General features: G+C 46.7%; 1 protein-coding gene across 1 annotated transcript in view; it reads right to left on the bottom strand.

The window, feature by feature from the left end:
- Positions 1–5,017: 5,017 nt before the first annotated feature.
- LOC137416880 (uncharacterized) overlaps positions 5,018–11,515 on the bottom strand; it is a 101,725-nt gene continuing 95,227 nt past the window's right edge. The window contains exon 3 of the mRNA XM_068102565.2: positions 5,018–6,430. Coding sequence (XP_067958666.2) covers positions 5,815–6,430 — 616 coding nt within the window. The 3' untranslated portion in view covers positions 5,018–5,814. The remainder of the gene's footprint in view (positions 6,431–11,515) is intronic.

The following is an 11,515-nucleotide window of genomic DNA, read 5'->3' as shown; positions in this document are numbered from 1 at the left end:
CACCACCTCGGCCCTCCGAGCGTGGTTTATTGACGTAGGAATATCCATTGGGTGTGGTGAGGTTGAGCGTGTAGTTGTCCAGAGGTTGTTGCCAGGTTTCGGTGAGACAGAGAAAGTCCAGTTTGTTATCCAGGATGTATTCGTTCAGGATGAGGCATTTGTTGTTGAGGGACCGGGTGTTGAACAGGGTGAGCTTGATGTTGTTTTGAACAGTAGGGATGAATTCAGGTGATTTAGCCAGGGTTCGTAGGCAGGAGGTGCGATCGTGTGCGTTGCTGTGACCAGGTGCGCTGGGACGAAGAGTGAGAGTGCGCTGAGCCGACCAGAGGACGGGGATGGAGTGACCTGATTGCAAATAAACAAACTTACGACCGGAGCCACGGTGAATGTACCTGGGTCGTCGGAGGAGTCCATTTGATTTAATGGCAGAGATGCATGATGGGGTGGAGCGGGTACCGAGCAGAAGAAGCCCTGCGGCGGAGTACCTCAGAGCCATGCCAGGCAGGAGCGAAGGGACGAGTACGAGGCCAAGGTCGAGGAGGCAAAGCGGCAAACGCAGCGGCAAACGACTGCAGCCGCTAATTAAGACCACAGCGGCAAACAGCCACCGCCGCAAACAACGGGAGCGGGCCTGAGGGAACAGTGGAGGAGCCGGGCAGGCGAAGCCAGGAGCAGAGCCGGGACCGAGCAGAGGGCAGACCCAACGGTCAAAAATCCGCCACGACCACCAGAAAAGCAAACTATGTACAATGGCCCAGTCGGAGAAGCGGCGAACAAGTAACGCCAGCGTCCTCTCCAGACCGGACCGGAAGCAGAAGTCATTAGTCATCCACTTTCTAAACTCCCCCCTTGCCGCTCCCCTCCAAATCTCCTCCCTTGCCCCTCCCATTCAAAAACTCCCCCCCCAACCCCTCCCCTTCAAATCTCCCCCCCAACCATCCATCCCAAATTCTCTCCCCCTCCCACCTCCTCCTTAAAGCTGCCTCCTCCCACTTCATCTCCCTTCTATCTCATACCTTCACCTTCCCCAACCTTCTACTTTCCTCTGCCCCCACCCCCTCAAACAACCCCTCACTGTGCCTCATCCAATCACCATCAAACCTTTCGTCCTCCTCATCCTTTTCTTTCTTGTAACTCTTCTGTAATCTCTGACACACTATCAACTGCTCTCCCTACCTCCCCCTCTCATCCTCCATCTGACCCAGCCCTCCCCTCCCCTCCTCTGCACCCGATGCTCCCCCTCTCTCCTCATTAACGGTATGGACCTCAAACATCCGGGGCCTTCTCTCAAACCTGATTGACCTCTCCATTCAGGTTGCTTCTGACAATCCAGACTTGCTCTGCTTAACAGAAACTTTCCTCCTTCAAGATGTCTCCGATTCCTTAATATCTCTTCCTGGTTACTCCCTCCTCCGATGTGATAGACCTGAGCCTCGTCCTGGTGGTGGGGTGGCTATCTTTATCAAAAACTCTCTTCCTCACTCTCCTTGCACTGCCCTTTCTCCACCCCACCCCCAGGAGTACCTCTGGCTACGGCTTCCTCTCTCCTCCCACCTTTTGTTCATACTAGCAGAAGTACCCGGCATTGCCGGGCGGGGGAAAGGAGGGGAGGGGAACGGGGGGGGGGGGGGGGGGAGCGAGCCCCTTGGCAAAGCAAGCGATTTTTTTTTTCATAGCGTCATAGCGTCATAGCGTTCATAGCGTTCATAGCGTTCATAGCGTTTCATAGCGTCATAACGATTTTTTTTTTTCATAGCGTCATAGCGTTTCATAGCGATTTTTTTTTTCATAGCGTCATAGCGTCATATCGTTCATAGCGTCATAGCATTCATAGCGTCATAGCGTTTCATAGCGTCAGCGATTTTTTTTTTCATAGCGTCAGCGTCATAGCGTCCATATCGTTCATAGCATCATAGCGTTCATAGCGTTTCAAAGCATCATCGCGATTTTTTTTTTCATAGCGTCATAGCGTCATAGCGTCATCACGTGATCGCTCTTAGCGAATCAGCGCCCACCTGCTCTGATTCCGTTGAATCCATGCGCTGAAATGCGCTGAGGTAAATATGAATAAAAAATATGGATCGTCAAATATTTTGAGTTCGGCCATGTTCGTCCCAAGCTCACTGGCAATGTCTATGCCAAATATCAAGCACGTAAGCCTCTCCGTTTAGGAGTCTATCGGTAACATTACACACACACACACACACACACAAACTGTGTTTTATATATTATATAGATGTGTTCTGTACCGTCCTCCAAACAGTGATGACTCCATTTAAATTTCGCTGTCGGACAACATGGACCAACTTCTATCAACTCATCCAAACTCTCTCTTCCTCATATGTGGCGACTTCAACTGTCATCATGCCAGCTGGCTGGGTGTGGGTTCCTCTCTCACCAGCCAAGGCAACTCAGCAAAGAACTTCTGCGACTCTTTGGGACTGACACAATCTGTCAATTTCCCAACCCGGATCTCAGTCAATGGAGTATCTTCTCTTTTAGACTTGGTTATGACAAACTTCCCTGCAAATGTCTGCTGCTCTTCTTCTGCTCCAATCGGTTCTTCTGATCATGTGCTTGTTAAAGTGGACATCTCTCTGGCCATGCTCAGAGAGCCTCCTCAGTGCCGACGACTCTGGCATTTTACTCAGGTCTTGGAAATCAGCAAACATTACCGCTTTACACAAAAAAGGTGCAAAAACAGATCCTTGCAACTACAGACCAATCAGCCTGCTCCCAATTATCAGCAAAGTCATGGAATCCATTATTGCTTCGGATATCAAATCCTTCCTCTTCTCCAATGGCTTGATCTCTGATCATCAATTTGGATTCAGACTAGGTCATTCTACTCTGGACATGTTGCTTCTGCTGTCTCAACAATGGATGGAGGTCCTCAATGCCAAACAGGAAATGAGAGCTGTCTCCCTGCAAATATCACGTGCCTTCGATACGGTCTGGCACCCAGCTATGCTCACCAAACTCTCCTCCTATGGTATCCATGGAAATCTCCACTCATGGCTTGCGGATTTCTTCTCTGGCCGTAGGCAACGTGTGGCCCTGAATGGATTTCTCTCATCTCCCCTGCCTGGTCTGGCTGGAGTTCCCCAAGGTAGTGTTATGGGCCCTGTGCTATTTCTGGTCTTCATCAATGATCTCTCCGACTCTCTGGAAAATTCTCTGTATCTCTTTGCTGATGACTCCACTATCTGCCGCTCCATTCCCCATCCCTCAGATCAGCAGTCTGCAGCCTCCTCGCTCTCTGCAGACCTGGACAAAATCACAGACTGGTCAAACAAGTGGAACATGTCTTTCAATCCTGACAAATCTCACACTCTTACGATGTCTCTCCGAAAAGACCGACTGGAAAACACTCCCATCGACTTTCTGAACAATCGTCTCCAAGAAGTTCTGTCGCTCAAGCTTTTGGGTCTCACTATCTGCCATGATCTTTCTTGGGAAAACCACATTTCCAAGCTGACCTCCAAAGCCAGTTGCCGACGGCATCCTCCGTCGTGCGAAGTCCTTCCTTGGCACACCTGAGCTCCTCACCACATACAAGGCTTTCATCCGCAGCTCAATGGAATACTGTTCCCCCCTCTGGGCCGGTGTTCCTGCCTCACACCAAGCTCGGCTTCACGCTGTTGAAACCAAAGCTTTCATAATCATTGGAATCTCCTGTTGATGAAGCTAACTCCGAGGGCCTTTCACTCACTCACCGCAGGCAGGTTGGTGGTCTTTCTGTCTTCTACCGCTTCCTCTCCGGCCTTGCTCCCCCAGCTCTCTGTCCCCCTAATATTCCTACAGGTCACACAATATCTGCCAGCAACCCTCTTATGGTTACACTGCCAAAATCTAGGCTCTGTGCTCACCTTCACTCTTTCATTCCCCTTTTCTCCCACCTCTGGAACACACTCCCCCACTCCCTCCAATCCCACTCCTCCCTCCAGGTCTTTAAAACAGCTGTTCACCACCATCTCTTATCTTCCCCCATCAAAAACCTTAATTTTTTCTACCCCCCTAATTCATCCCAGATACACTTTTTTTTTTGGAAATTCTAACTTGTTTCCTGGAAGTCCTTGCAGTGTTCATATGTTTTATACCTCTCCCACCTCCCCCCAAGCCTCCTACCTCCCACATTTCTCTCGATGCCCCTGCTCTCAAATGTTGTGTTTGTGTCCTTCCCCCTCTCTCGCCATCTTGTCTACCGCTCCCCTTATTTTGTGTTTTATGTGTCGGTTGACTTTTTGTGTGATTAATGTAGGCTCTTTAACGAGCCTCGATCTTGTATACAAAAAAAAAAAGACAAAAAAAAAAAACCAATCACAAATGGAGATAATTATAGAATGCTGTTATTGGAGATGTCCATGCAATTTGGAAGAAGTTGTCGATCATGTACTGATATTATAACATGATACTCCGACTGCTAATTTGTACAGTCTCATTATGTGGCTGCACCACAGGAGTAATCAAGTACTGTTGTAACCAGTGAAATGTTTGGAGAATCTTGAAGCAATGATTGATTAAGTGTAAATGAGGTAGTGATGTTGGGATTGTTATGTGATGACAATACTGTAAACGACTCTCTAAACCAACATCATCCCTATCTTGTTTAGGACCTTTTTTAGACTGTAGTTTGTCATCCCTACATTTCCTTTTTGATTCAGTAGAAAAAATAATTATTCACTTGCATCTCCAGACCTCGTTTTTGAGGTCCTGGTATTTGGTCATTTTCTCGATTTCCACGTTTTGGCCAAGATCGATGGGTACGAACACCTCAATAAGCAATGCCGCATCTTTACCTCTGCAACAAAAGGTGTTTGTCTGTCTTTCTTTCTCTGAACAGGATATCTCAAAATGTTGTGGCCGTATTCAAAGAAATGATTAGATTCTGTTTAAGAAACCACAAGTGCGAGCTCCGAAACCAACCTCGCACTGCACAGCGCCAATCACCGATTTTGCAAACACGGGCCAAAATCCGATTCAAATTGCACTCCAGAACTTCACCGTCACACCGCTTCCAACCACCACCACACTCTCACTGCAATAACCACCAAAATCTGCGAAAACCATAAATGGACTTTTATTACCAATTCACTTTAATAGAACATCATCCAAGCTCACTATCTCATCAAAGGGTATTATCTCATTCAAGCCAAGACCTATTATCCAAGCTCATCCAAACATTCTCCATTGGTCAACCGCCACTCAACCTCAACCCCAGCACAAACTACCGCGCTGCTTCTACCACCGTCAAACAGAAGCAAGGGCAATGTCACTTGGCAGCTCGTCTGCACCAATGGACACGCCGGGTGCCACGTGAACCTTGATCCCGATAACCACGCCTGGAAATGGCGGGGTATCACCATTTAACAGGAGGGGGGAAAGGCTGTCACCTTGTAAGATACCACATTGTATCTTTACCCCTTGGGATTTCAATCTTTCCTTCCATGTGAGGTAGTATCCGCATTGTATTCCAGTGTGTTTGCTTTCTCCATCATTGTGACCATTTGGGGGTTAACTTTGTATACTTGCATGCACTTTATAATCCATGAATGTGTGACACTATCAAAGGCTTTTTGCAATTTATCCAGGCTGTGGATAAGGTGGTGTGTTGAAGCTTGCAATTTTCAAGTATGGTCTTGTTTAATAACTTTCTTTACTTTCTTTTTTGACGATACAATAATTTTCACGCCTGTGTGTGTTCTTTGATTTTGAGATAAATGTGATGAATGAAAAAACATCTTTCAAAATGAACACTTGTAGGGCTTCTCTCCAGAGTGCAATCTTTGATGTTCAGACAAATATGACGAAAGACTAAATGCCTTGTGACACAGCAGAACACTTGTTGGGCTGCTTCCCTGAATGTATTATTTTATGTCTATGTAAATTTGATGAACGATTAAACACCTTGCTGCAGACGGAACACTTGTAGGACCACTCTCCTGTGTGCATTCTTAGATGTAGTGACAAATGAGATGAATGATGAAATGCCTCGTTGCACACGAAGCAATTGTGGGGCTTCTCTCTGGTGTGCATTCTTTGATGCTGATGTAAATGTGCTGACTGCTTGAACATCTTGTTGCACACAGAACACTTGTAGGGTTTCTCCCCGGTATGCATCCTTTTATGTTTCGATAAAGTTGATGATTCACTAAAGGCCTTGGTGCATTGTGAACAATTGTAGGGTTTCTCGCCAGTGTGTATTCTTTGATGTCGAACTAAATTTGATGATTCACTAAAGGCCTTGGTGCATTGTGAACAATTGTAGGGTTTCTCACCGGTATGCATCATTTGATGTTTCGATAAAGTCGATGAAAGCGAAAAGGCCTTGGTGCATTGCGAACACTTGTAGGGTTTCTCCCCGGTGTGTATCCTTTGATGTTTACATAGATCTGAAAAATAAGAAAATCCCTTATGACACACAGTGCACCTGTGTGGCTTATCACCTGTCGATATTTTTACACATTCTTTTAAACACAATGAAGCGAGAAAGTTTTTGCTTGAAACAGAAAACTTCTGTGGCTTCTCACTTCTTTGGAACTCATGTTGCAGGATTGTTGGACACCTGTCACCATTGTTGTTTTTCGACTCACCATCGTTACATTTATCAACATCTTGACAAAACGTCTGTGGCATGTGATGACTGAGAGAAACTTCAGGGTCAACCAGCGGGGAACAGTTTGAAGAAGAAAACTTTCCCAATTGTTTGTCTGGAAAAACAATTCAACAGAAGCGTCAATAATTTACTTTTGCAATGAAACAGAAACATAAAAACTCAGGGCAATACCCCTGGGTATGTTACGCTGGCTAAAGGTATTTCAAACAGTATCACGGTATTTTAAACCAATTTCAGTGCTTGCTGGAAGATAGGGCAATGTCGAATCATACTAAGGAAATCATAATACTTTGAACAAACAAAAAAATTCTTATTTGGGGGAAAACAACCTTCCCTCCTCCCCGCAGACCTCCACACACCACGATTTCTATGCCTCCACCAACAAAGTCACCGGAGGCATTATGCTTTCAGGTTGTCCATCCTGAAAGGCAGCGGGAAATTGGGGTGTGAAGAGAATGACAGAGATCTGTAATCTGGTGGTGAAAGCAGGCCGCATTCCAGTGGATTTGGAACTGAGTACCCTCGTCCCTCTATACAAGGGGAAAGGTGACCCTCTGGACTGTGGCTCGTATCGAACGATAAAGTTATTGGAGCATGGAATGAAGGTATTGGAAAGGGTGTTGGAGAGGAGGATAAGGAAGAAAGTGAAGATTGACGAAATGCAGTTTGGATTTATGCCAGGAAGAGTAACAACAGACACGCTTTTTATTGTGAGGCCGTTGCAGGAGAAGTATATGGAGAAGAGGAAGAAATTGTTTCTTGGGTTTGTTGATCTGGAGAAAGCATTCGATAGGGTTCCACGCAAAGTCGTGACATGGGCATTGAGGAAGTTAAGAGTGGAGGAATGGTTGATCAGAGTAGTGATGGCAATGTACGAGAAAGCATGCACAGCTGTGAGGATGAAAGACGGGATCAGCGGTGAGTTTGAGGTGAAGGTGGGAGTGCATCAGGGGTCGGTACTAAGTCCACTACTATTTGTAGCTGTGATGGAGGTGCTGGCTCGGAATGTAGAGGAGGGTTTTCCGTGGGAGTTGTTGGATGCAGATGATCTGGTGTTGATTGCAGAGAGTATGGATGGACTGAAGGAGAAGATGAACAAGTGGAAGGAATGTATGGAGACAAAAGGTCTGAAGGTGAATATCAGGAAAACAAAGGTGACGGCAGGTGGTTAAGCATGTGGTGAGGGGGAAAGAACTGGGAGGTGGCCATGTGCTGTGTGTAGGAAGGGTGTCGGAGTGACCTCCATTCAATGTACAATGAGTGGGTTCATCAAAAATGTAGTGGTCTGAGAGGGTCATTAACCAGTGTGGCAGCTACATTCAAGTGTAAGGTGTGCACAGAGAGAGCTGCAGATGGAGGAAATGTAGAGTTGGATCTTGGAGACAGCGTGAAGCTGGAAGGTGCGAAAACATTTTTCTACCTAGGAGACATGTTGACTGGAGAAGGTGGATCAGACTCGGTAACGGTTGCTCGAGTGAGATGTGCATGGAAGAAGTTTCGGGAACTGAGTAACTTGCTGAAGAGAAGGGGCGTGTCGTTGAAGCTGAAGGGAAAGGTGTATGCTGCATGTCTGAGAAGTGTTATGATTTATGGGAGCGAGACATGTGTTACGGAATCGTCACTTCCGTTGTTGTGGTTTTCATCCACTGTAAACATTTTTGATTCCATGTACTATTATTGTTGTCGTTTGAGGGAAATAGAGATTTCTATTTTCAAAAGTTAAAAAAGTTAATGTTTTAAATGAAACCGGAACCGGACGACGATGAAGAGGAAGAGGAGGAAGAGAGGGCGAAGCGATTGAGTCGGACAAGAAGCCGAGCTGCTTCAAGGTCCTGAGCGAACGTTGGCGAACGGGGGTCACGTGTCAACTTTGGGTTTCCTGGGAAAGGGATTCCTGCGACAGAGTTGTTATTGCTGTGACAGATAAACCTGTGTGACAGGTTTTGCGGTTGATTCCGACGAGAATCATCGGAGTGCCGTTACGCCATGAGAATGGGCCGTCGGCCATTTTTACCTCGCACAGGTGTGCTTCGCTCAAGGTTTTTCACTTCGCTTCAACCATTCTCACCGCATCCAGACGTTAATTTGGTGTGTGTGTGTGTGTGTAACATGGCTTTTGAGTGGGAAATCTGCGGTTCGCCGATTGAGAGCCGTCAAACGTCCATACCTGAAGGTGTGATTTCCCCGTCGCTTCTCAAGGACACCTTCGCCCATCTTTGGCAGTGAAACTGCCAACCCAACGGGATTCTGGTCTCGATACGACATCGTACGGACGACCACTGGAGTGGATCGACTTTGTCTTGAAGCCGGAATCAACTTTCGCTTGAAGCCGAGAAAGAGACATTGGGAATGTTCTTCTTTTCGCTCACTTGGAGCACAGTGAGTTATATTGTACGAACCTGATGGTACCATCATAGGAAATATATATTGGTTGTACAATTGATTACTATTGTTGTTGTACTGTTATTCTTGTGTGATCTTAATACAATACTTGTTTGTTGGTAACAATTGGTGTGGTTTCACCATTGATCTTTGACATACAGAATAACACATCGTTCTGCCGTGACTCTCTCGGGGCTCGGAGGTACACCGTGACCGGGGTTTGGGGAGGAGCACGTAACACATGGGTAATGAACAGAGAGCAGCAACGAAGGCTGGAAAGGGTGGAAATGCGAATGGTTAGGTGGATGTGTGGAGTATCGTTGAGAGAGAGGAAGACAAATGATGAATTGCGAAAGATGATGGGAATAGAGCCTGTGATGGATGCTGTGAAGAGAAACAGGTTTTTTGTTTATTTGTTTGTTTGTTTTTTTGTATACAAGATCGAGGCTCGTGAAAGAGCTAACATTAATCACACAAAAAATAAAACAGAAACATAAAACATATAATAAGGGGAGCGTTAAACAAGATGAGGAGAGATGGTGAAGCACAAAAACACAACATTTGAGAGCAGGGACATCGGGAGATCTGTGGGAGGGAGAGGGCTTTGGGGGAGGAGGCATGGGAAGTTGGGGAGGGGGGGGGGGAGAAGTATAAAACACAAGGACACTGCAAGGACTTCCAGGAAAGAAGTCGGTATTTCAAAAAAGTGGATCTGGGGTGAATTCGCTGGGGTAGAAAAGATCAAGGTTTTGGATGGGGGAAGATAATAAATGGTGGTGAACAGCTGTTTTCAAGACCTGGAGGGAGGGGTGGGACTGAAGAGAGTGAGGGAGTTTGTTCCAGAGGTGGGGAAAAAGAGGAATGAAGGAGTGAAGTTGAATAGAGAGTCTCGATTTTGGCAGTTTAACCATAAGGGGGTTGATGGCAGATATTGTGCGATCTGCAAGAATATTTTGGGGACAGAGCCCAGAGAGAGAGCTGGGGGAGCAAGGCCGGAGAGGAGTCTGTAGAAGACAGAAAGATCACCAACCTGCCTGTGGTGATGAAGTGAAAGGCCCTCGGAGTTAGCTTCATCTTGAGAGATTCCAATGATTCTGAAAGCTTTGGTTTCAACAGCGTGAAGCCGAGATCGGTGTGAGGCAGGAGCACCGGCCCAGAGGGGAGTACAGTATTCCATTGAGCTGCGGATGAAAGCCTTGTATGTGGTGAGGAGCTCAGGTGTGCCAAGGAAGGACTTCGCACGACGGAGGTTGCCCAGTCGGCGACTGGCTTTGGAGGCCAGCTTGGAAATGTGGTTTTCCCAGGAAATATCATGGCAGATAGAGAGACCCAAAAGCTTGAGCGACAGAACTTCTTGCAGAGGATTGTTCAGAAAGTCGATGGGAGGGTTGTCCAGTCGGTCTTTTTGGAGAGACATCGTAAGACTGAGATTTGTCAGGATTGAAAGACGTTCCACTTGTTTGACCAGTCTGTGATTTTGTCCAGGACTGCAGAGAGTGAGGAGGCTGCAGACTGCCGATCTGAGGGATGAGGAATGGAGCAGCAGAGAGTGGAGTCATCAACAGAGATAGAGAGGATTTTCAAGAAAGTCAGAGAGATTATTGATGAAGACCAGAAAAAGCACAGGGCTCAGAACAGGGCACAGAAAAAGCATAGGGTACTCCAGCCTGAACAGGAAGGGGGAGATTAGAGAAATCCATTCAGGACCACATGCTGACAACGACCAGAGAGGAAGTCCGCAAGCCATGCATGGAGATTTCCATGGATACTATAGGAGGAGAGTTTGGTGAGCAGAGCGGGGTGCCAAACCATATTGAAGGCACGTGGATATGTCAAGGGAGACAGCTCTAATTTCCTGTTTGGCATTGACGACATCCATCCATTGTTGAGACAGCAGAAGCAGCATGTCCAGAATAGAGTGATCTGGTCTGAAACCAAATTGATGATCAGAGATCAAGCCATTGGAGAAGAGGAAATATTTGATACCCGAAGCAATGATAAATTCCATGACTTTGCTGATAATTGGGAGAAGGCTGATTTGTCTGTTGTTGCATGGATCTGTTTTTTCACCGTTTTGTGCAAAGCGGTAATGTTGGCCGATTTCCAAGCTGATGGCAGATGACCTTGAGCAAAAGAGAGGGTGAAGAGAACAGAGAGAGGGAGTGAAAGACCGGCAGAGCAGGCTTTTAAGACCTGTGGGCTGATGCCTTCTGGTCCAGTTGCAGAATCAGCGTCGAAGATGAGAGGGTTTGGTCATGTGTTGAGGAAGCATGAAAGTGACTGGTTGAGAAGCGTGATGGAAATGAATGTTGAAGGAAGTAGACGACGGGGAAGACCGAGAAAGACTTGGCTGAAGGTGCTGGAAGAGGAAATGTGGGTAAGGGGGTTAACAAGGGGGGATGTAGAAAATAGGGCAAAATGGAGAAGATCGTCATGGGGCCCGCAAGGCTAACCCCTGCTCTAGCAGGGAAAATGGCCTTAAAATGCCTGTTGTTGTTGTTGTTGTTGTTGTTTGTT

The sequence above is a fragment of the Myxine glutinosa genome, chromosome 1, assembly GCF_964187855.1.
Source record: "Myxine glutinosa chromosome 1, kmMyxGlut1.1, whole genome shotgun sequence".
NCBI classification, from domain to species: Eukaryota; Metazoa; Chordata; class Myxini; order Myxiniformes; family Myxinidae; genus Myxine; species Myxine glutinosa.
Note: the sequence above shows the minus strand (reverse complement) of the source record. Positions and strands in the feature narration are given on the sequence as shown.